The 22,984-nt window shown below is 49.2% G+C and overlaps 1 protein-coding gene across 3 annotated transcripts in view; it reads right to left on the bottom strand.

Moving 5' to 3' along the window:
* UBR4 (ubiquitin protein ligase E3 component n-recognin 4) overlaps window positions 1–22,984 on the bottom strand; it is a 211,275-nt gene that overhangs the window by 134,534 nt on the left and 53,757 nt on the right. For all 3 annotated transcript variants that reach the window (XM_038746469.1, XM_038746470.1, XM_038746468.1), the window contains exons 18-29: window positions 21,885–22,054; window positions 20,436–20,718; window positions 18,634–18,766; window positions 17,254–17,333; window positions 16,108–16,236; window positions 13,622–13,804; window positions 13,331–13,453; window positions 12,305–12,534; window positions 9,543–9,667; window positions 7,692–7,789; window positions 6,038–6,195; window positions 395–604 (exon numbers count right to left, since the gene is read on the bottom strand). In XM_038746469.1, coding sequence (XP_038602397.1) covers window positions 395–604; window positions 6,038–6,195; window positions 7,692–7,789; window positions 9,543–9,667; window positions 12,305–12,534; window positions 13,331–13,453; window positions 13,622–13,804; window positions 16,108–16,236; window positions 17,254–17,333; window positions 18,634–18,766; window positions 20,436–20,718; window positions 21,885–22,054 — 1,922 coding nt within the window. The remainder of the gene's footprint in view (window positions 1–394; window positions 605–6,037; window positions 6,196–7,691; window positions 7,790–9,542; window positions 9,668–12,304; window positions 12,535–13,330; window positions 13,454–13,621; window positions 13,805–16,107; window positions 16,237–17,253; window positions 17,334–18,633; window positions 18,767–20,435; window positions 20,719–21,884; window positions 22,055–22,984) is intronic.

Consider the following 22,984-nt stretch of genomic DNA (forward strand, 5'->3'; position numbering starts at 1 on the left):
CCCGATTCCTCCGCTGGCTTCAAGCCGGGAGGGCTCGGACGCTTCTCTACGGGAATGCGAAGGCCACCCAAGAGCCCGGCCTCCGTCTGGGAAGATTTCCCCCTCCAGCTCTTCAACTTGGTTTGGATAAAAGGTGCGACCCACCCGGGGAGCAGCCCACCCCGAGTCCCTTGCAGAGGCGGAGCGGACCTCCCTAACGGTGCTGTGGTGCGACCGTTCGACCGGGAGAGTGATGATAACGGCATTGATTAAGCGCTTACTACGTGCCAGGCACTGCTCTAAGCACTGGGGAGGTTACAAGGTGATCAGGTGGTCCCACGGGGGGCTCACAGTCGTCACCCCCCCCCATTTTACAGATGAGGGAACTGAGGCCCAGAGGGTGAAGTGAGCTCACCTGTTGGGGTCGGGGTGATTGGCCAGAATGTTGTAGCACCCGGTGATCAGCTTCTCATAAACGCGAGCCAGGAACTCGTCGGACTCCGCGGGGCCCAGGATCCTTTCCAGGGAGTTGCTGCTGATCTCCGCAACGCTCTCCGTGCTGGTCTCCAAGAGGAGGGGCAGCAGCGTCCGAATCACCTGGGGTGGGTTCAGCTCATCAGACCACCTGCAAGGGGGAAGAGAAAGGGGACGGGGGTTAACCGCGGGGAAGGGAATCCATGGGGTTCCTCCCTGAAAGGAATCCCTTTTATTATTATTAAATGATAATTAAATAATTAATTATTATTCACTTGATAATAATAATGTTGGTATTTGTTAAGCGCTTGCTATGTGCCAAGCACTGTTCTAAGCACTGGGGTAATAATAATAATAATAAAGATGGCATTTGTTAAGCGCTTGCTATGTGCCAAGCACTGCTCTAAGCACTGGGGTAATAATAATAATAATGATGGCATTTGTTAAGCGCTTGCTATGTGCCAAGCACTGTTCTAAGCACTAGGGTAATAATAATAATAATGATGGCATTTGTTAAGCGCTTGCTATGTGCCAAGCACTGGGGTACTAATAATAATAATGATGGCATTTGTTAAGCACTTGTATGTGCCAAGCACTGTTCTAAGCACTGGGGTACTAATAATACTAATGATGGCATTTGTTAAGCGCTTGCTATGTGCCAAGCACTGTTCTAAGCACTGGGGTAATGATAATAATAAAGATGGCATTTGTTAAGCGCTTGCTATGTGCCAAGCACTGGGGTACTAATAATAATAATGATGGCATTTGTTAAACGCTTGCTATGTGCCAAGCACTGTTCTAAGCACTGGGGTACTAATAATAATAATGATGGCATTTGTTAAGCGCTTGCTATGCGCCAAGCACTGTTCTAAGCACTGGGGTAATAATAATAGTAATGATGGCATTTGTTAACCGCTTGCTATGCGCCAAGCACTGTTCTAAGCACTGGGGTAATAATAATAATAATAATGATGGCATTTGTTAAGCGCTTGCTATGTGCCAAGCACTGGGGTACTAATAATACTAATGATGGCATTTGTTAAGCGCTTGCTATGTGCCAAGCACTGTTCTAAGCACTGGGGTAATAATAATAATAATGATGGCATTTGTTAAGCGCTTGCTATGCGCCAAGCACTGTTCTAAGCACTGGGGTAATAATAACAATAATGATGGCATTTGTTAAGCGCTTACTATGTGCGAAGCACTGTTCTAAGCACTGGGGTAGATACAAGGTACTCAGGTTACCCCACATGGGGCTCACAGTCTTCATCCCCATTTTCCAGATGAGGGAACTGAGGCCCAGAGAAGTGAAGTGACTTGCCCAAGGGCACCCAGCTGACAAGGGGCGGGGCCGGGATTAGAACCCACGGCCTCTGGCTCCCCAGCCTGTGCGCTTTCCACTGGGCCACGCTGCTTCTCTATTTTATTTTCTTAGTATGTTTGGTTTTGTTCTCTGTCTCCCCCTTTTAGACTGTGAGCCCACTGTCGGGTAGGGACCGTCTCTATATGCTGCCAACTTGTACTTCCCAAGCGCTTAGTACGGTGCTCAGCACACAGTAAGCGCTCAATAAATACGATTGATTGATTGATGGATTCTCTATGAAACTTCATTTTCCTCATGCGCTACGACACAGTCTACAGGAACACAAAAGAAAAAAACCCCAGCCACAAAGAAGTGACTGATGTATTCAAGCGTATTGATTGAGCGCTTACTGTGTGCAGAGCGCTGTACTAAGCGCTTGGAAAGTACAATTCAGCAACAAAGAGATGGGCTCACAGTCACCTCTGGGGGTCCGGAGCCCTTTTTCAAAAAGAACGGTCCTCTAGAAATAAAGCTCCGTGTGGACAGGGAACTTGTCCATCAAAACTGTTGTACTGTACTCTCCCGAACACTTAGTACAGTGCTCTGCACAGAGTAAGCACTCAATAAATACCACTGTCTGACTGATGGCTTGAATGGGAACAAGAGCCAATCTCCCCGCCCGTCTTCTGTCTTCTCAGTCACTTCCCTGACGGATGCTCACTCCAAATACTTCAAATTATACAAATTCAACTCAAATTCAAAGTATACCAACCATTTCCAACGCCACGGTCGCGTTCTTGCAGTTAAGGCAAACTCACGCTGTGGCATTCAAATATCACATCCCCTCTAAACTGGAAGCTCACTGTGGGCAGGGAATGTGTCTGTTCTATTGTACCCTCCGAAGCATTCAGTACAGTGCTTTACACACACTGAGCTCTCAATAAATACAACTGACCAACTGACTCTGTGCAGGGGAACCCAACAATTTCTCCCGACGCCGCACTGTGCTGCATCCAGACTGGCAAATCAATCAATCAAGAGTATTTATTGGACACCTACTGTGTGCAGAGCACTGGACTACGTGCTTGGGAGAGTACGATAAAACGGAGTAGGTAGTCACCTTCCATGCCCACGACAGGTGTACATTTTACAGACTTCCTTACTAACGAGATTAACGAAAGAGGGCTCCCTGATTCTGCTGTCACATTTCTATTTGTGGAAGGAAAGTACACACCTGGGCACAACTGAGTTCATTCGTTCATTCATTCAATCGTATTTATTGAGCACTTACTGTGTGCAAAGCACTGTACGAAGCGCTTGGGAGAGTACAATGTAACAACAAACAGACATATTCCCGTCCCACAATGAGCTCACAGACTAGAGGGGGAGATGCACATTAATATATATATATATATAAGCAAATACATTTCATATATATATACAATAATAATGATGATGGCATTTATTAAGCGCTTACTATGTGCAAAGCACTGTTCTAAGCGCTGGGGAGGTTACAATCAATCAATTGTATTTCATCATCACCAATCGTATTTATTGAGCACTTACTGTGTGCAGAGCACTGTACTAAGCACTTGGGAAGTACAAACTGGCAACATATAGAGACAGTCCCTACCCAACAGTGGGCTCACAGTCTAAAAGGGGGAGACAAAACCAAACATACTAACAAAATAAAATAAATAGAATAGATATGTACAAGTAAAATAAATAAATAAATAAATAAATAAATAGAGTAATAAATATGTACAAACATATACATATATACAGGTGCTGTGGGGAAGGGAGAAAAGAGTCTCCATCTCTTTTCAAGCAATCATATTTACTGAGCGCTTACTGTGTGCAGAGCACTGTACTAAGCGCTTGGGAAGTACAAGTTGGCAACATATAGAGACGGTCCCTACCCAACAGTGGGCTCACAGTCTAGAAGACTGTGTTACAAGGCAATCAGGTTGCCCCACAGGGGGCTCACAGTCTTAATCCCCATTTTCCAGATGAGGTCACTGAGGCCCAGAGAAGGGAAGTGACTTGCCCAAAGTCACACGGTGGACAGTTGGCAGGGCCGGGATTTGAACCCATGACCGCTGACTCCAAAGCCCGGGCTCTTTCCACTGAGCTATATGTACATATGTGCTGAGGGGCTGGGAGGGAGGAAGAATGGAGGGAGCAAGGCAGGGTGGCGCAGAAGGGAGTGGGAGAAGAGGAGAGGAGGGCTTAGCCAGGGAAGGCTTCTTGGAGGAGATGGGCCTTCAGTGGGGGAGAGCAATTCTCTGTCTGACAATTAAAGGCCTGTCTGAGATTATCATGCCTGACCGTACGCTTTGATTCACCACCTTCTACAAACCCAAACCCCTGTTCGCAGTGCTCCCCTTGCCCACTCCGACCTCATCTCGCTGCTCTCCTCTCATAACCCAGCCCACACACTTCACTCCTCTAATTCATTCATTCAGTCGTACTTACTGAGCGCTTACTGTGTGCAGAGCCCTGGACTAAGCGCTAGGGAAGTACAAGTCGGCAACATGTAGGGACGGTCCCTACCCAACAGCGGGCTCACAGTCTAGAAGGGGGAGACAGACCACAAAACCAACCAAGTAGACAGGTGTCAATAACATCAGAATAACTAAAATTATGGCTATATACACATCATTAATAAAATAAATAGATCTTTTAGACTGTGAGCCCACTGCTGGGTAGGGACTGTCTCTATATGTTACCAACTTGTACTTCCCAAGCGCTTAGTACAGTGCTCTGCACACAGTAAGCGCTCAATAAATACGATTGATGATGATGAAATAGTAAATACGTACAAGACTGTCAGGTAATGTCGTGTAATGGCAACCTACTCACCGCACCTCCATCTCGCCTCTCTTGCTTGCTGATCTTTCACCCACATCCTGCCTCTGGCCTAGACCACTCTCCCGCTTCGTGTCCAACAATTACTCTCTCCACTTGCAAAGCCTTACTGAAGGCCCATCTCCTCCAGGAAGCCTCCCCTGACTAAGCCCTCAACTCCTCTTTTCCCTTTCCCATCTGCGTCGCCCCTGAGCCGCTCCCTTTATTCGCCCCTCCCTCAGCCCCACGATACTTACACACGTATCCGTAATTTATTTATATTAATGTCTGTCTCTCCTTCTAAACTGCAAGCTTATTGTAGGAAGAGAATACGTCTACCAACTCTTGTGCTATAGTATGCTCTCCCAAGAGCTTAGTACAGTGCTCTGCACACAGTAAGCACTCACTATACATGACTGATGGATTGAAAAATCACCCTCTTGAGCATTCTTGGTTCAGAAAGGGAGAACTTCTGTGAGCCCACTGCTGGGTAGGGACCGTCTTCTATATGTTGCCAACTTGTACTTCCCAAGCGCTTAGTACAGTGCTCTGCACACAGTAAGTGCTCAATAAATACGACTGATTGATTGCAATAATGGATCCCCTTCAGGTCTTCCCCTGTCCTTCAGAGTTCAATGACTACCTTAGCCCCACAGAGCCAGGCTTCCTGGCCTGCAGGAGTGGGAGGGAGACCTCGGGGTGTTTCGAATACACATCAATCAATCAATCGTATTTATTGAGCGCTTACTGTGTGCAGAGCACTGTACTAAGCGGTTGGGAAGTACAAGTTGGCAACACATAGAGACAGTCCCTACCCAACAGTGGGATCACAGTCTAGAAAGGGGAGACAGAGAACAAAACCAAACATATTAACAAAATAAAATAAATAGAATAGATATGTACAAGTAAAATAGAGTAATAAATATGTACAAACATATATACATATATACAGGTGCTGTGGGGAGGGGAAGGAGGTAAGATGGGGGGGATGGAGAGGGGGACAAGGGGGAGAGGAAGGTGGGGGCTCAGTCTGGGAATCTGTCTACGCATCTGTATAGAGAAGCAGCGTGGCTCAGTGGAAAGAGCCCGGGCTTTGGAGTCAGAGGTCATGGGTTCAAATGCCGGCTCTGCCAATTACCAGCTGTGTGACTTTGGGCAAGTCACTTCACACCTCTGGGCCTCAGTTCCCCCACCTGGAAAACGGGGATTAAGACTGTGAGCCCTCCATGGGACAACCTGATCACCACGTAACCTCCCCGGCGCTTAGGACGGTGCTTTGCAAATAGTAAGCGCTGAATAAATGCTATCACTATTATTATTATTATTATCTGCCGACCCCCTGTTCCTTCCTGCTACGCTGTTCTCGGGGCTCGGCGGGCCGGGTCAAACAGTTAGAAAAGGGGGAGAGGTGAGGAGTTGGGACCGTGCACTCACACGATGAGGTCTCCAGTCAGGCGGACCAGGGAGAGGAGGGTGTGCTTCAGGGATGCGGCCAAGGGCAGGCTCTGGCTGCACAGGGTCCCCAGGTGGGCGGCCTGCACGGCGCTGATGTAGCTCTCCGCGGGGATCGTGTCGTTGGCGAAGGCGTTGCGCTGAGGGGAAACAGAGGAGCACAGGTCCAAGGGGCGGATGGCTTGGGGCACGACGCCGGGATCCGAAATCAACGGGGTTGGGAGCATCGGCTGTTTCGACGTGCACGCCCACGCTCGCCCAGAAACCCCGCTTTCGAATTCCAAATAGCTCTCGCGCCTTTACCAGATGAATGGCACGGAGTGACGAGAGGCCGTAATATTCACTCAATCGTATTTATTGAGCGCTTACTGTGTGCAGAGCACTGCACTAAGCGCTTGGGAAGGACAAGCTGGCAACATCTAGAGACGGTCCCTACCCAACAACTGGCTCACAGTCTAGAAGAGGGGGGGGGACAGGCAACAAAACATATTAACAAAATAAAATAGAATAGTAAACATGTACAAGTAAAATAAATAGAGTAATAGATCTGTACAAACATATATACAGGTGCTGTGGGGAGGGGAAGGAGGTAGGGCTGGGGGGATGAGGAGGGGGAGAGGAAGGAGAGGGCTCAGTCTGTAATATCTGTAATAAATATACAGATTCATTCCTTCATTCATTCAATCGTATTTACTGAGCGCTTACTGTGTGCAGAGCACTGTACTAAGCGCTTGGGAAGTCCAAGTTGGCAACATATAGAGACGGTCCCTACCCAACAGTGGGCTCACAGTCTAAAAGGGGGAGACAGAGAACAAAACAAAACATACTAACAAAATAAATAGAATAGTAAATATGTACAAGTAAAATAGAGTAATAGATCTGTACAAACATATACAGGTGTGATGGGGAGGGGAAGGAGGTAGGGCAGGGGGATGGGGAGGGACAGAGGAAGGAGGGGGCTCAGTCTGTAATTGTAATAAATATACAGATTCATTCATTCATTCATTCAATCGTATTTACTGAGCGCTTACTGTGTGCAGAGCACTGTTACTAAGCGCTTGGGAAGTACAAGTTGGCAACATATAGAGCCAGTCCCTACCCAACAGCGGGCTCACAGTCTAGAAGGGGGAGACAGACAACAAAACAACACATACTAACAAAATAAAACAGAATAAATATGTACAAATAAAATAGAGTAATAAATCCGTACAAACATCTACACGTAGATACAGGTGCTGTGGGGAGGGGAAGGAGGTAAGGCAAGGGGGAGGGGGAGAGGAAGGAGGGGGCTCAGTCTGGGAAGGCCTCCTGGAGGAGGTGAGCTCTCAGTAGGGCTCAATAAATACATACTTTGTCTGTAATAAAGTAATATCTGACTTCAGGATCGACTTGGCGACCCCGAGTCCCCGAAGCCAACCCCAAAGGGTCTCCTTGAGGTGGGGTAGAAAAAAAAAATCCATCAACCCCCACCTTCCACCCATCCACCTTTGAGCTCTTAGCAAATGATGAACCTTGCAACTCGACTGGGTTTGCCGCCCTGCTTATTAAGCACTGGACTCAAAGTCACAACTCTGAGCAAAGACGGGATCGGCAGGCTCGGATTCGGTTAGCGCCCGGACCGCGGCTCTGGACTCACCCAAGACCCGATGTTGGGGAACTCGTTGGTGTGAATGTTATTCCACGACTCGCACAGGGTCTGCACTGCCGACGGTAAGTTCTGGACGAGGCTGGGACCTGAAGCCGAGAGACAGGGCGAGACGCTATCACGAGAGGGGGAAAGGAAGATAGGCCTCTGCGGGTCAATACCAAATCAGAAGCAGCGTGGCGCGGTGGAAAGAGCCCGGGCTTTGGAGGCAGAGGTCATGGGTTCAAATCCCGGCTCCGCCAATTGTCAGCTGGGTGACTTTGGGCAAGTCACTTCACTTCTCTGGGCCTCAGTTACCTCATCTGGAAAATGGGGGTTAAGACTGGGAGCCCCCCGTGGGACAACCTGATCACCTTGGAACCTCCCCAGTGCTTAGAACAGTGCTTTGCACATAGTAGGCGCTTAATAAATGCAATTATCATTATTATTATTATTATTAAATCGGAGCTCTACCATTCAGCAAAATGTCACTGTGCAATTCCAAAAGAAGCAAGACACTCAGCAACTTATTAAGCACTTAAATAACATAAAAAAGTCCCATCAGGCTCACTCGCCAAATGATCCTCCCCCTCCCCATCCCCCCCCGCCTTACCTCCTTTCCCTCCCCACAGCACCTGTATATATGTATATGTGTTTGTACGGATTTATTACTCCATTTATTTATTTTATTTGTACATATTTATTCTATTTATTTTACTTTGTTAATATGCTTTGTTTTGTTGTCTGTCTCCCCCTTCTAGACTGTGAGCCTGCTGTTGGGTAGGGACTGTCTCTATATGTTGCCAACTTGTACTTCCCAAGCGCTTAGTACAGTGCTCTGCACACAGTAAGCACTCAATAAATACGACTGAATGAACGAATGAATAATAATAATAATAATAATGATGATGGCATTTATTAAGTGCTTACTATATGCAAAGCACTGTTCTAAGCACTGGGAAGGCTACAAGGTGATCAGGTTGTCCCACGGGGGGCTCACAGTCTTAATCCCCATTTTACAGATGAGGTAGCTGAGGCCCAGAGAAGTGAAGTGACTTGGCCAAAGTCACACAGGTAACAACTGGTGGAGCCGGGATTCAAACCCATGACCTCTGACTCCAAAGCCCTGGCTCTTTCCACTGAGCCAAGCTGCTTCTCAATGAACGAATGGTACTTGTTAAGTGCTTACTCGGTGTCAAGCACTGTCCCGCACGGGGCTCAAGTCTTGGCCCCCTTTTTACAGATGAGGTAACCGAGGCACAGAGAACTGAAATGACTTGCCCAAGGTCACCCAGCGAACAAGGGGCGGAACCAGGATTAGAACCCAGGTCCTTCTGACGCCCAGGCCCGTCCTCCGTTCACTAGGCCACGCTGCCTCCCCTCCAATCCTTCAAGGAAAACAGGAATGGAGACGAGACGGCCGGAAGAAAACGTGCTTCTTCCCACGGGGTGCCGGCCAAACGAGAGTCACCGCAAAAGCATCTCTTTCCCCCGACGTGGACGTCTCTCCTTTTTAGTGTAAGGGTCACCTTTGGAGATGTCATTCCCGCACTCGGCCCAGGTTGGACGCAACTAGTTGGGAGTTGGATTATCAGGACCCCTTAACCCAACAGTCACGTCGGCGCGTAATTAACAAAAACCTTAGCGGTTCTACAAAATCCCACCCCAAGAGATTCCAGACTTTGGAAACTGCAAAAACTGCCGGCTTCACGGCACGGCACCCCGCCATTCCCCACCCAAGGGAGGTTTCCGACGCAAGAGGAGCCGCTTGCTGGTGGGCACGGAGGCTAAGATCCAGGTCTCGTCCCAGAAGGGAGCTTCGCCTTGGAAAAGCGAGAATCCGGCCTCCAGGAGGGACCTTACCCAAGGTATTTGACTTGCAGCGGCTCGAGCCGATAGCCAAGACGGCGGAGTAGCCCCGTAGCTTCTCTTCGGCTGGTCTGTTCTCAGCGGATCCCTCCTCGGAGAGGCTCTGCAGCAGGTAAGACCTACGGCCGGAGCGGGGAAGAATTTTTTCCATGAGCAGAGAGGACGAGAGGAGGGAGAAGACCGGAGGTCAAGAAGATTTTTTTTTTTTTTACAGCTGATTTCATCTTAGAACAGTGCTCCAGCGCTTAGAACAGTGCTTTGCACACAGTAAGCGCTTAATAAATGCCATTATTATTATTATTATTATCTTGGAAAGAGCCTGGGCTTTGGAGTCAGAGGTCATGGGTTCAAATCCCGACTCCACCACTTATCAGCTGTGTGACTTTGGGCCAGTCACTTAATTTCTCTGGGCCTCAGTTACCTCATCTGTAAAATGGGGATGAAGACTGTGAGCCCCCCGTGGGACAACCTGATCACCTTGTTAACCTCCCCAGCGCTTAGAACAGTGCTTTGCACATAGTAAGCACTTAATAAATGCTACCATTATTATTATTATTATCATCTCCACGGGTAATGCCCAGGACAAATTCTCTGGGCCTCATGTGCTCATAAAAATGAAGCCCATGTACTTATTCCTCAAAATAATAATTATGGTAATTGTTAAGCACTCACTCTGTGCTAAGCGCTGGGGTGGGTACCGAGAAAATCGGGTTGAACACAGGCCCTGTCTCACGGGGGGACTCACAGTCTCAAACCCCGTTTTACAGATGAGGTAACTGAGGCCCACAGGCAATGCCCAGAGACCCAGGACAAATCGCTTGACTTGCTGGGACGCCGCTTACCGTACGGTCACAGTTTTCCCACGTGCTTTTTCCCCAAATTTCTGCCATTCTGTTAAAAGGGGGGAAGCAGCTTGGCCTAGTGGAAAGAGCCCAGGCCTGGGAGTGGGAAGGGCAGGGATTCGAATCCTGGTTCCACCGCTTGCTTGCTGTGTGACACTGGGCAAGTCACGTCACTTCTCTGGGCCTCCGCTTCCTCTTCTGAGATTCAATACCTGTTCTCCCTCCTCGCTGAGACTATGAGCCGCTTATGGGCCAGGGACAGCGTCTGATCTTCTTACCCTATATCTACCCCAGCACGTCACTTGGTAATTGGCGCCCAATCAATCAATCAATCGTATTTATTGAGCGCTTACTGTGTGCAGAGCACTGGACTAAGCGCTTGGGAAGTCCAAGTTGGCAACATATAGAGACAGTCCCTACCCAACAGTGGGCTCACAGTCTAGAAGGGGGAGACAGAGAACAAAACCAAACATACTAACAAAATAAAATTAATAGAATACATATGTACAAGTAAAATAGAGTAATAAATATGTACAAACATATATACATATATATACAGGTAAGCGCCCAGTAAGCGCTTACCAAATATCACAAAGATTATCATTATTAGCATGGAGACAGGCAACCATTTCGTGCTTGTGAGCAGTCAGGAAGCACACGATGACAACATCATCCCATCAGCAAAATAATAAAGCCAAGACCAGTGGCCCTCCAATCCACTATCTATTTTCTTTTGTTAATATGTTTTGTTTTGTTCTCTGTCTCCCCCTTCTAGACTGTGCGCCCGCTGTTGGGTAGGGACCGTCTCTAGATGTTGCCAACTTGGACTTCCCAAGCGCTTAGTACAGTGCTCTGCACACAGTAAGCGCTCAATAAATACGACTGAATGAATGAATGGTCCTGGGAACCGTTAACTGGCCCACTAGAATCGGGCAGTACGGCTTGGCGGGTCTATGGGCTGACTTTACCTTTCACAGCAATACAAGTCATCATCATCATCATCATCATCAATCGTATTTATTGAGCGCTTACTGTGTGCAGAGCACTGTACTAAGCGCTTGGGAAGTACAAGTTGGCAACATATACAGTCCCTACCCAACACTGGGCTCACAGTCAAAAACGGGGAGACAAGTCCAATTCCTGTGTTCATAAAAATGAAGCCCATGTACTTATTCCTCAAAATAATAATAATAATTATGGTAATTGTTAAGCACTTACTCAGTGCTAAGCACTGCACTAAGCGCTGGGGTGGATACCGAGAAAATCGGGTTGAACGCAGGCCCCGTCTCACGGGGGGACTCACAGTCTCAAACCCCGTTTTACAGATGAGGTAACTGAGGCCCAGAGAAGTGACTTGCCCGGGGTCACAGGGCAGACAAGTGGTGGAGCCGGGATTAGAACCCGGGACCTTTCGCCTCTCAGGTCTGTGCTCTAACCACTAGGCCATGACGCTTCCCAAGCGCTTAGTACAGTGCTCTGCACACAGTAAGCGCTCAATAAATCCGATTGATTGATTGATTGATTGATTCAAGACAGACCGAGGCTCTGTGCTAAGAGGAAGGCATGTCAGAACAAGGAAAATAATTCTCACATGAGCAAAGGGATTGGAAGCTGGGAGACGTGCCTCCCGGGGGAGACGGGAGATATGTTGCCAATTTGTACTTCCCAAGCGCTTAGTACAGTGCTCTGCACATAGTAAGCGCTCAATAAATACGACTGATGATGATGATGAGACGTCAAGGGCGGTCTACGCCACTTGGCCTCTGCCAAAAGTGACGATTCTGGGCGTGCGACATTACGGCCGGATTGAGCGGAAAGAGGAGCGGGGTTTCGATTTCCGTAGGGGACAGGGCAAACCCCGGAGACCGAGCCCCTTCCCGACAGCCCGCCACCGCTCCGAGGACCGGGCCGCACCTGGTAAACGACGCGTAGGTGTCAATGAGCTGCAGGGTGGCCGGCAGCAGGTTCTTGGTAATCTCGGATGATTTGTGGGGGTCCGTCTCGGCCGCCAGCTTGGAAAAGTGCTCGTCCAGGGACACCTGGACTTTGGAGATCGCGGCGTCGAGGGTGTAGATGGACTGCAGGCTGGGAATCTCATGCAGCTGGAGGATGGTGGTGCAGTCGATGCCACAGAAGGAGGAGATCTTTGACAAAACACCGGAAATACCCTTCAAGGCCCTGCTGAGAGCTCACCTCCTCCAGGAGGCCTTCCCAGACTGAGCCCCTTCTTTCCTCTCCCCCTCGTCCCCCTCTCCATCCCCCCGTCTTACCTCCTTCCCTTCCCCACAGCACCTGTATATATGTATATATGGTTGTACATATTTATTACTCTATTTATTTATTTATTTATTTTACTTGTACATTTCTATCCTACTTATTTTATTTTGTTGGTATGTTTGGTTCTGTCCTCTGTCTCCCCCTTTTAGACTGTGAGCCCACTGTTGGGTAGGGACTGTCTCTATGTGATGCCAATTTGTACTTCCCAAGCGCTTAGTACAGTGCTCTGCACATAGTAAGCGCTCAATAAATACGATTGATTGATATTGATTGATTGATTGAAATACGGGGAACCGCTGATGAGCCCGCTGTTGGGGCGGGACCGTCTCTAGATGTTGCCAACTTGTACTTCCCAGGCGCTTAGCACAGTGCTCTGCACACAGCAAGCGCTCAATAAGTACGACTGAATGAATGAGCATTTTGATACTCACTCCAGCCCTACTGCACTTATGGACGTATCTTTATACTCCATTATTTCCCCCAGCCAAAAGTGAATGTCTTCTTTTTCTGGTAGAACGTAATCTCCTTACACGTCGACCACCTCTGTTGCATTACCCCTGCCCGAGAGCTTAGCCAAGTGCTCAGCACACGGTAAGCGCTCGGTCGATACTGCTGACCGGCTGGCGGCCACGCAAACGGGGGTGGCCTCGCGGGCCGGCGTACCTGTCGGGCAAAATACTCTTCTGCTATTTCCACGTCGTATTTCACCGAGCTGCATTTGGTGGAGGCCAGTTCCATGAGCGATCCGGCGTGTTCCGCTTTCATGCCTTGTTTGATCAGGTGCTCCTGTTGGGATAACGGGGGGCCGAGTCTACCTCGGGCGCCTCACCCAACCACCCACAGGGTGTTCCACACGCGCGGTAGCGGGGAACTCGCGTCAACACCCTTGAATTTCCTGGACCGGACTCCAACGGCCCAGGCCAAGAACCGTCACCGTATTACCGCGGCCCTTACCTTGATCCAGTTGACGTAGGAGCTGATGCGGAGGCGGGAGGACCAACGCAAGGTGTGCAGAATATCACATTCGCTCATCTCGGGGGTGTTCATTGCCAGCTGGTTCATGTAATTCTTGGATGGCGGCAGGATCCCTAAGATCCTCCACAGTACTAAGAAATAATACTGCAGGGCACAAGCCTCCTGGAAGAATCAAAGGGAACGACAGGCACAGAAATGGCATTCGGCTTGACCCAACCCGACTCCTCGTTACCATTCATTCAATCGTATTTATTGAGCGCTTACTGTGTGCAGAGCACTGTACTACGCGCTTGGGAAGTACAAGCTGGCAACATATAGAGACAGTCCCTACCCAACAACGGGCTCACAGTCTAGAAGGGGGAGACAGACAACAAAACAAAACAAGTCAAGACGTCAGAACAAACAGAATTAAAGCTAAATGCCGAAAGGCTGTCCCACTGGCACCGTCTAAACGCGTCGTTGCCATGAGCTGAATTCACCCGGATCTTGATGAAGCACTGACCCCCCAAAACGGAATCTGAAATTAATCCAGTCTACACACACAGATCAGTGACATCTTGGCTACATTACGGGTCAATGATCGGCATTTTCTGGTTCCAGACAGAGAGAACCCCAAGTCGTTTATCCAGGAACAAAACAGGAAGGAGTATCAGAGATCCGAGAAGACGGTGCTAAATGCCGAAAGGCTGTCCCACTGGCACCGTCGTTGCCATGAGCTGAATTCACCGGGATCTTGATAAAGCGCCGACCCCCCCAAAACGGAATCTGAGATTAATCCAGTCTACACACACAGATCAGTGACATCACAGCTACGTTATGGGTCAATGATCAGCATTTTCTGGTTCCAGGCAGAGAGAACTCCAAGTTGTTTATCCAAGAACAAAACAGGGAGTATCAGAGATCCGAGAAGACGGTGCTAAATGCCGAAAGGCTGCCCCACTGGCACCGTCGTTGCCGTGAGCTGAAATCACCGGGATCTTGATGAAGCACCGACCCCCCAAAAACGGAATCTGAGGTTAATCCAGTCTACACACACAGATCAGTGACATCTCGGCTACGTTACGGGTCAATGATCAGCGTTTTCTGGTTCCAGACAGAGAGAACCCCAAGTCGTTTATCCAGGAACAAAACAGGAAGGAGTATCAGAGATCCGAGAAGACGGTGTTAAATGCCGAAAGGCTGTCCCACTGGCACCGTCGTTGCCATGAGCTGAATTCACCGGGATCTTGATGAAGCCCCGACCCCCCAAAACGGAATCTGAGATTAATCCAGTCTACACACACAGATCAGTGACATCTCGGCTACGTTACGGGTCAATGATCAGCATTTTCTGGTTTCAGACACAGAGAATCCCAAGTCGTTTATCCAAGAACAAAACAGGGAGTATTAGAGATCCGAGAAGACGGTGCTCGGCTGCCACTCAGACTGCGAGGCTCCCTTCTTCGATGTGACCAGAGCCGGCGTGAGGGACTGAACGCGGCGGCCCCCCTCTAGTCTGCAAGCTCCTTGTAGGCAGGGATCGGGTCTACCTACTATACTGTACTACCCCAGGTGCTTAGCATAGTGCTCTGCATAGTGCTTCTATACATACATACACATACATACTATCCATACATAGTGCTTCTCCATAAATAAGGAGGAGAGTGGCACAGTGCACAGATCACAGGCCTGGGATTCAGAAGGACCCAGGTTCTAATCCCAGCTCCACCTCGCCACCAACGTGACCTTGGGCGAGTCACTTCACTGCTCCGGGCCTTAGTTACCGCTGTCTGTAAAATGGGGATTAAGACTGCGCGCCCCATGTGGGACAGGGACCGTAGCTTGTATATACCTTTATTATGGGGAGGGAAGGGATCTGCAGTAAGTGCTCAATAAATACGACTGAATGAATGAATGAAAGCTAATTCTGTGGTGTTGTACTCTCCCAAACACTTAGTACGGTGCTCTGCACGTAGAAAGCGCTCAATAAATACGACTGATCGACTGATCTCCCCCAGGGCTTAGTACAGTGCCGGGTGTATAGCAAATGCTTAACAAATACCATTAAAAGAATAAATACCATACAACAAGCCAAAGGAGACCCATCTAGGGTCACCAAGACTTTGCGAGATCGACCGTCCCCAAAGGTCTGCTCTTCATTTTTCATTTCTTGCCCTTTTTGGCCAGTAAAATGGGGGAATAAAATAATAAAAACCAAACTCCTAGAGAGGGCTAACACTGACCCGTCCGTTAAATCGTCATCTGACTGGTCTCAGGGTTTGCCGTACAAGCCAGCTTCGAGAACCACTTCCTAGATTCATTCAATCGTATTTATTGAGCGCTTACTGTGTGCAGAGCACTGGACTAAGCGCTTGGGAAGTACAAGTTGGCAACATATAGAGACGGTCCCTCCCCAACACGAGCCCTTCCTCCCACTGGGGTTCGAGCTGGCCCGGCCCAGCCGAGCGGCCCCCTCGAAGTCTTACCAGCGCCGTTACGTTCTTGCTTTCCTTCCTCCTGACCGTATCGAACTGGGATCCAGCTGCAACCAGAGAGGTCAGTGCAGCGTAAAGCTCGTTGTATCTCACAGCTCTGGAGAAGAGGACTTCACAGACCTAAAGCAAAGACAAGGTGGTGTGACTTACACTGACACCCCTTTGACGCTACTCCCTACGCTCCAAGCTGATGACTCCCGCGTAATAATATAGGCCTCGCTGGTCTGTGGTCTCCTTCCCACTCAAGACATAGTCACTTTGCAGCCTGGGGTCAAATTCAAGTACAACTGTTCCTGATAAATCAATATCTCTGAAGGTGTCTAAACCAACGAAGCTTAAAAAGCAGCATGGCCTAGTGGGAAGAGCATGGGCCCGGGTTGTAACCCCAGCTCCGCCAATGGCTTGCTGGGTGACCTTGGACAATAATAATAATAATAATGGCATTTATTAAGCGCTTACTATGTGCAAAGCACTGTTCTAAGCGCTGCGGAGGTTACAAGGTGATCAGGTTGTCCCACGGGGAGCTCACAGTCTTCATCCCCATTTTACAGATGAGGGAACAGAGGCCCAGAGAAGTGAAGTGACTTGCCCAAAGTCACACAGCTGACAGGTGGCGGAGCCGGGACGTGAACCCATGACCTCTGACTCCAAAGCCTGTGCTCTTTCCACTGCGCCACACTGCTTCTCCAGTCACACCTTCTCGGTGCCTCAGTTTCCTCAACTGTAAATTGAGGGTTAAATATGTGTTTTCCCTCCTACTTAGACTGTGAGCCCCGTGCGGGACGGGGTTGGGTCCGGCCTAATTAACTTCTATCTACTTCCAGAGCTTAGAACGGTGTCTGACACATAGTAAGCATTTAAATACCATAAAAAGGCCCAAATGGAATTCAAGCCAACAGCATAATTCTTTATCAGATATTAAGAATGATCAGTCCCTTTGAAGAGTCTGTCTCAAGAGCTGATGCTGGCAAACTAAATAAACCTGCAAAGACTGTCTGTCCTGTAAAGCCTGAAAATCTCCAAAAACTTGCCATTCCCACCCGCCAACAAGCTAGGAGGAGGCGGCGACCACAGGAGTTGAGCCCTAGGATCAAACTTTTCCCCCCGATTAAAACGATATTTTAGAATTTCCAGTACCATATTATCAAGGCGGTTCAAATCGTCCTCCGAGGCTTCTGGCGACAGGATGCAATAGAATCGGGGCTGCGGGGCCGCATCTGGGATTTAATACAGCAGACGACAAATGAGCGGTTTGAAACGCAACCCTAGTTGGCTGCCGGGGCATAAAAACTTCACCAAAAATCAATCAGTCAATCAACGGTGCCGATTTAGTGCTTACTGCGTGCAGACCGCTCAGGAGAGTGGAATATAAAGTTGGTAGACACTTTCCCTGCCCAGAAGGAGCTTACAGTCTAGGAATACTGAAGCTACTATAGTATGTGGCTTCCAAAACGTACGAGGATCAATACAGACTGACATCTCGGGAAACCGACGTTTAAGATGGCTTTCTCCGAAGCGCATGGCAATCTTACATTCCCAAAAAGCCCGGCCGGGTAGACTGCATTCCTTCCTTCGTTCAATCGTATTTATTGAGCGCTTACAGAGCGCTTGGGAGGTACAAGTCGGCAACGTATGTTTGTACATATTTTTTACTCTATTTATTTATTTATTTATTTTATTTGTACATGTCTATTCTATTTATTTTATTTTGTTAGTATGTTTGGTTTTGTTCTCTGTCTCCCCCTTTTAGACTGTGAGCCCACTGTCGGGTAGCGACTGTCTCTATTTGTTGCCAATTTGTACCTCCCAAGCGCTTAGTACAGTGCTCTGCACATAGTAAGCGCTCAATAAATACGATTGATGATGATGATACAGAAGGCAACTCAGACCTTCCCGCTGACCAGGTGACATGCAGGCACACGCTCAATAAACACGACTGACTCGACCGCAAGAGTGGTCGCGGGTTCTAATCCCGGCTCCGCCACTTGTCAGCTCCGTGACACTGGGCGAGTCCCTGCACTTCTCTGCGCCTCAGTTGCCACATCTGTAAAACGGGGACTAAAACTGTGAGCCCCACGGGGGACAACCTGATTACCTTATCTCCCCCGGCGCTCGGAACAGTGCTTGGCACATAGTAAGCGCTTAACAAATGCCGTTATTATTATTATAATGAGAGAAATGTTGAACTCAGCTTGACAAGCAGAGACCTGAGGTCCTCGGGCTGCCTTCGAGTGGGGAGAGGACAAGTGCCGGCCAAGATCGGCGGAGAAGAACCCAGTTCCACCCGCAAGGTCCTCCCGTTAGGCCTGGCTACCGAGGGAGGTGGTGGGCTACCTGCCCCAACTTCCGACGGCCGGCCTGAGGGCGGGGGTCTGGCCCAGGCGCCTCTTAAGGTCCTTCCCAAATCTTCGACCCTAAGCTCCTGCCCCTCACCTTCGCTCGGCTCTTCTGTCGCGGCATTTGTCTTCCGCTCACGATGTGCCAGAGCACTGAGCGGCGAGTCACGTTTTCTCTCACCTGATGAGCAGTGCTTGGCCCAGTTTTCTTCGACCTCTCTGAAGCCATGATAGAGGGGCGGGGTGGCACGGCGGCTGCTGTCCTGGGACCCGCTTGCCCAGCCGAAAGGAGGGCTCAGCAGGTTATACTGCACCTGGTGAAACACACAACCGTGCAGGTTATGAGAGGAGGAGAGACAGAAACAGAGGGTGATGGCAAGTTCTAGACTGTGGGCCCACTGTTGGGTAGGGACCGTCTCTATATGTTGCCGACTTGGACTTCCCAAGCGGTTAGTACAGTGCTTTGAACACCGTAAGCGCTCAAAAAATACGACTGAAGAAGAAGTTCTCATTTGGAGCAAAGTTAAAGGCAGTCACAATTGAGGCAGATCCTGCACTATTTCAGAGCCTGAGGAATTAGAGACAGCATCAAGGGGAGCTGGGATAAAACAATCCCCTCACTAACATGCAGCGGGACCACTGTCAGGAAATCCATCAAAGGTCAAAGACAAAGCGCTAAATCAGGCCCGCTGAGGTCAAAAAGCCAAGGAATTGGGTTTAATTGGCCGCAAGAGAAATTCAGGCCGCAGACGGAGGGCTGACTGACTGCGGTTGCAGAATCTCTTTTCTCAAACGCCTTAGATACTGGATTTTCCTCTGACTGGACTAGTAATGGGTTCAGCCCTGGACTAAGAAGAGGAAAGGATTATATGACCTACTACTGACCCTTCTAACCTTGGGATTCCGTAATCCTAAAACCAGAAATTTGGCCAACCCACAGACGGTGGCCAGCGTGTCTGCCCCTTAAACAGCAGAGCCCTGGAAACAAACATAAAAAACTGGCCCAGCATAAATTGGGCACTTGGCTGCCCATAAGGACATGTTAAAAAAACTTTTATCAGTGTTAACTCAGAGGGAACGAGTGAGAAAATTTACTTGGCTACCTGTGAGGCCTATTTTTAACAGAAAATTCTTGAAGACCACCACTAAGGACAACACACAACGATCTAGGCTTCCACCCTGGCTTCTCCCCAGATCTAACTTTGCTCCAACTCTTTCTTTAATGGTGTTTGTTAAGCACTTACTGTGCGCCAGGCACCGAACTAAGCGCTGAGGTAAATGCAAGATAATCAGGTTGGACAGAGCCCCTGTCCCACATCAGGCTCACATCTTTACGCACTGAGGTAAATACAAGATAATCTGGTTGCACAGAGCCCCTGTCCCACATCAGGCTCACAGTCCTAGTTGCAGGGAGGAGGATTTACTCCCCATTTCTCAGACGGGGAAATCAAGGCACAGAGAAGGTTCAGTGAGGTGCCCGAGATCCCTCAGCAGACAAGCGGCAGGGCCGGGACTGGAATCCAGGTCCGTGCTCTTTCCACGAGGCCCCGTGGCTCAGTGGATAGAGCCCCGGCTTTGGAGTCTGGGGTCACGGGTTCGAATCCCAGCTCTGCCAATTGCCAGCTGTGTGACTTTGGGCAAGTCACTTAACTTCTCTGGGCCTCAGTTACCTCATCTGTAAAACGGGGATTAAGACTGCGAGCCCCCCATGGGACAACCTGATTTCCTTGCAACCTCCCCAGCGCTTAGAACGGTGCTTTGCACGTAGTAAGCGCGCAATAAATGCCATCATTATTATTATTGCCGCTTCTCACTTCTCACGCTGCCCAACTCTGAACTCCAAACCATTCCAGACCCAGGTCAACGACTCAGGCGGGAGAACTGGTTTGTTCTGAAAGCGGAGGACCGGACAAGACGCCCTGGCCGTGACCGAATCGGGTTAAGCTCGGCATTTTGCGGCGCTGAAACAGAGCCGGCTTGTACCTGTTCGAAGAGGTACGTGGGGACTTTGGAATACTGATGGAGCAGGTAGTCGAACACCAGCAGCAGGCGGGCCAGGAGGAGGGGCACGGAGCGCAGCTGAGAGTCCATGTTGGCCGCGATTTCCAGGATGGTCTGGATGCAGAGGGCCAAAACGGAGCGGCGGCCCTTCTCGGAAAAGTTGTGGAAGATCAGCAGCAGCAGCTGCAGGTGCTCGACGTTCAAATCCTCCGTGTCATTAGGGAGTGTCCCCTGGAGGGCATTCTGTTTCACCGTGGCTACGAACCTGCCCGCGAGGAGGAAGAAGCGTCAGTCTGGCCGGAAGGTACACATTTACTATCTGGAATTTATTTATTTATATTCACGTCTCTCTCTCTAGACTGCAAGGCAGGAAGAAGCATCAGTCTGGCGGGAAGGTGTACATAGTAGGCATTTAATAAATGTCATTATTATTATTATTAAGTGGCAGAGACGGGATTAGAGAAGCAGAGTGGCCTGGGGGACGAAGCCGGCCTGGGAGCCAGAAAGACCTGGGTTCTAATCCCGGCTCTGCCACTTGTCTGCTGTGTGACCTTGGGCAAATCGCTTCACTTCTCTGAGCCTCAGTTACCTCATCTGTTAAATGGAGATTGAGACTGAGCCCCACGTGGGGCAGGGATTATGTCCAACCTGATTATCTCGTTTCTATCCCGGTGCTTAGTACAGTTCTGGCACCTAAGTGTTTAACAAATACCATTAAAAAAAAAACCAACCGGGTCCTCTGACTCTCAAGCCCATGCTCTTTGCCCGAATAATAATAATTGTTATCTCTTATGCACCAAGCACTGTGGTAGATCCAAGATACTCAGGTCCCACATGGGGCTCACATTTTAACAAGGAGGGAGAATGGGTATTGAACCCCTATTGTGCAGATGAGGGAACTGAGGCCCAGAGAGGTGAACTGACTTGCCCAAAGTCACACAGCAGACAAGTGGCGGAGACGGGATTAAAACCCAGGGCCTCTGAATCCCGGGCCCGGGCCCTATCCACCGGTCCATGCTGCTTTCCTAGCATCTTCACTTTCTTCTTTTAAAAAGAACGGTAACTTCGGGAACCTCAGTTCTGCTCATCTGGGATTCCGCCTATCCAAATTCCCACTGATCTAAGGGGGAAGGGAAAATCCTAAGCCTCGAGCACATTCCCTTTCTTCTTTTCATTCATTCATTCAGTCGTATTTATTGAGCGCTTACTGAGTGCAGAGCACTGTACTAAGCGCTTGGGAAGTCCAAGTCGGCAACATATAGAGACGGTCCCTACGCAACAGTGGGCTTCCAGTCTCCTGCCCCTGCAGAAAGCCCAGCTTCAAGGACTAGCCGGGCCAACTGGATCGACCGCTCCAAACTTCTGGAATTTGGGGTCAACCTCGCGCATGCTTACAGTTGGAAGGGACGCGTTTCCCTGGGGTTCCTTTACCTCTCCCACACCTTCAGGCATTCGGGGACATCGGGGTCCCCCTGGGCGTTGGCTTTGTGTTGCCAGATGAGTAGGAGGCGGGAGAGCACGGAGAGGCTCTGGGGGTGAATGTACAAGGGCCAGGGGCCCTCGGAGAAAGGAGCGACTCCCAGCTGCTGCAACAAGGTGTTCTGCGGAGAGACAGAGAGAGAGAAAGAGAGAGGAAAAAAAAAAAAGGATGGTTAGGAACCAGAGAACTTGTGCTCTCTCTCTGCCTCACCGGAGCTACAGTCAAAATGACAATGAAACAAAAGCGGGGCTCGGCCCAATGTGCTGGATCGTACTCTCCCAAGCGCTCGGCACAACGCTCGACGCCCCGTAAGCGCCCAAACGACGACCATGGATGTCTCAGGGTGAAGGAAGGCAAAACCGAACTTCTCTCGGGCCGCACAATCTGTGGCTACGAGACCGCGGACGAAACGTCACTGCAGACGTAGATCCGGGGGTCCGCTCGGCAGAACTGCTTTCGGTGAGCGGGACGTGAGAAGCTGAGAGGTCTGGGAGGAGAGACAACTTCAACGGGAGCTCAAGACGCTGAAGGTGTTCAAATGCTCTTTTGAAAGCACATATATAATCAATCAATTGTATTTATTGAGCGCTTACTGTGCGCAGAGCACTGTACTAAGCGCTTGGGAAGTACAAATTGGCAACATATAGAGACGGTCCCTACCCAACAGGGGGCTCACAGTCTAAAAGGGGGAGACGGAGAACAAAAACCAAACATACTAACAAAATAAAATAAATAGAATAGATATGTACAAGTAAAATAAATAAATAGAGTAATAAACATGTACAAACATATATACATATATACAGGTGCTGTGGGGAAGGGAAGGAGGTAAGATGGGGGGATGGAGAGGGGGGCGACGGGGAGAGAAAGGAAGGGGCTCAGTTTGGGAAGGCCTCCTGATTACAAGCTAAGGGCCTCACCAACCGTTTATTGTTTGTTCGTATTTATTACTCCATTTATTTATTTTACTTGTACATATTTATTCTATTTATTTTATTTTGTTAGTATGTTTTGTTTTGTTGTCTGTCTCCCCCTTCTAGACTGTGAGCCC

Source organism: Tachyglossus aculeatus, chromosome 5, assembly GCF_015852505.1.
Source record: "Tachyglossus aculeatus isolate mTacAcu1 chromosome 5, mTacAcu1.pri, whole genome shotgun sequence".
Classification (NCBI taxonomy): Eukaryota; Metazoa; Chordata; class Mammalia; order Monotremata; family Tachyglossidae; genus Tachyglossus; species Tachyglossus aculeatus.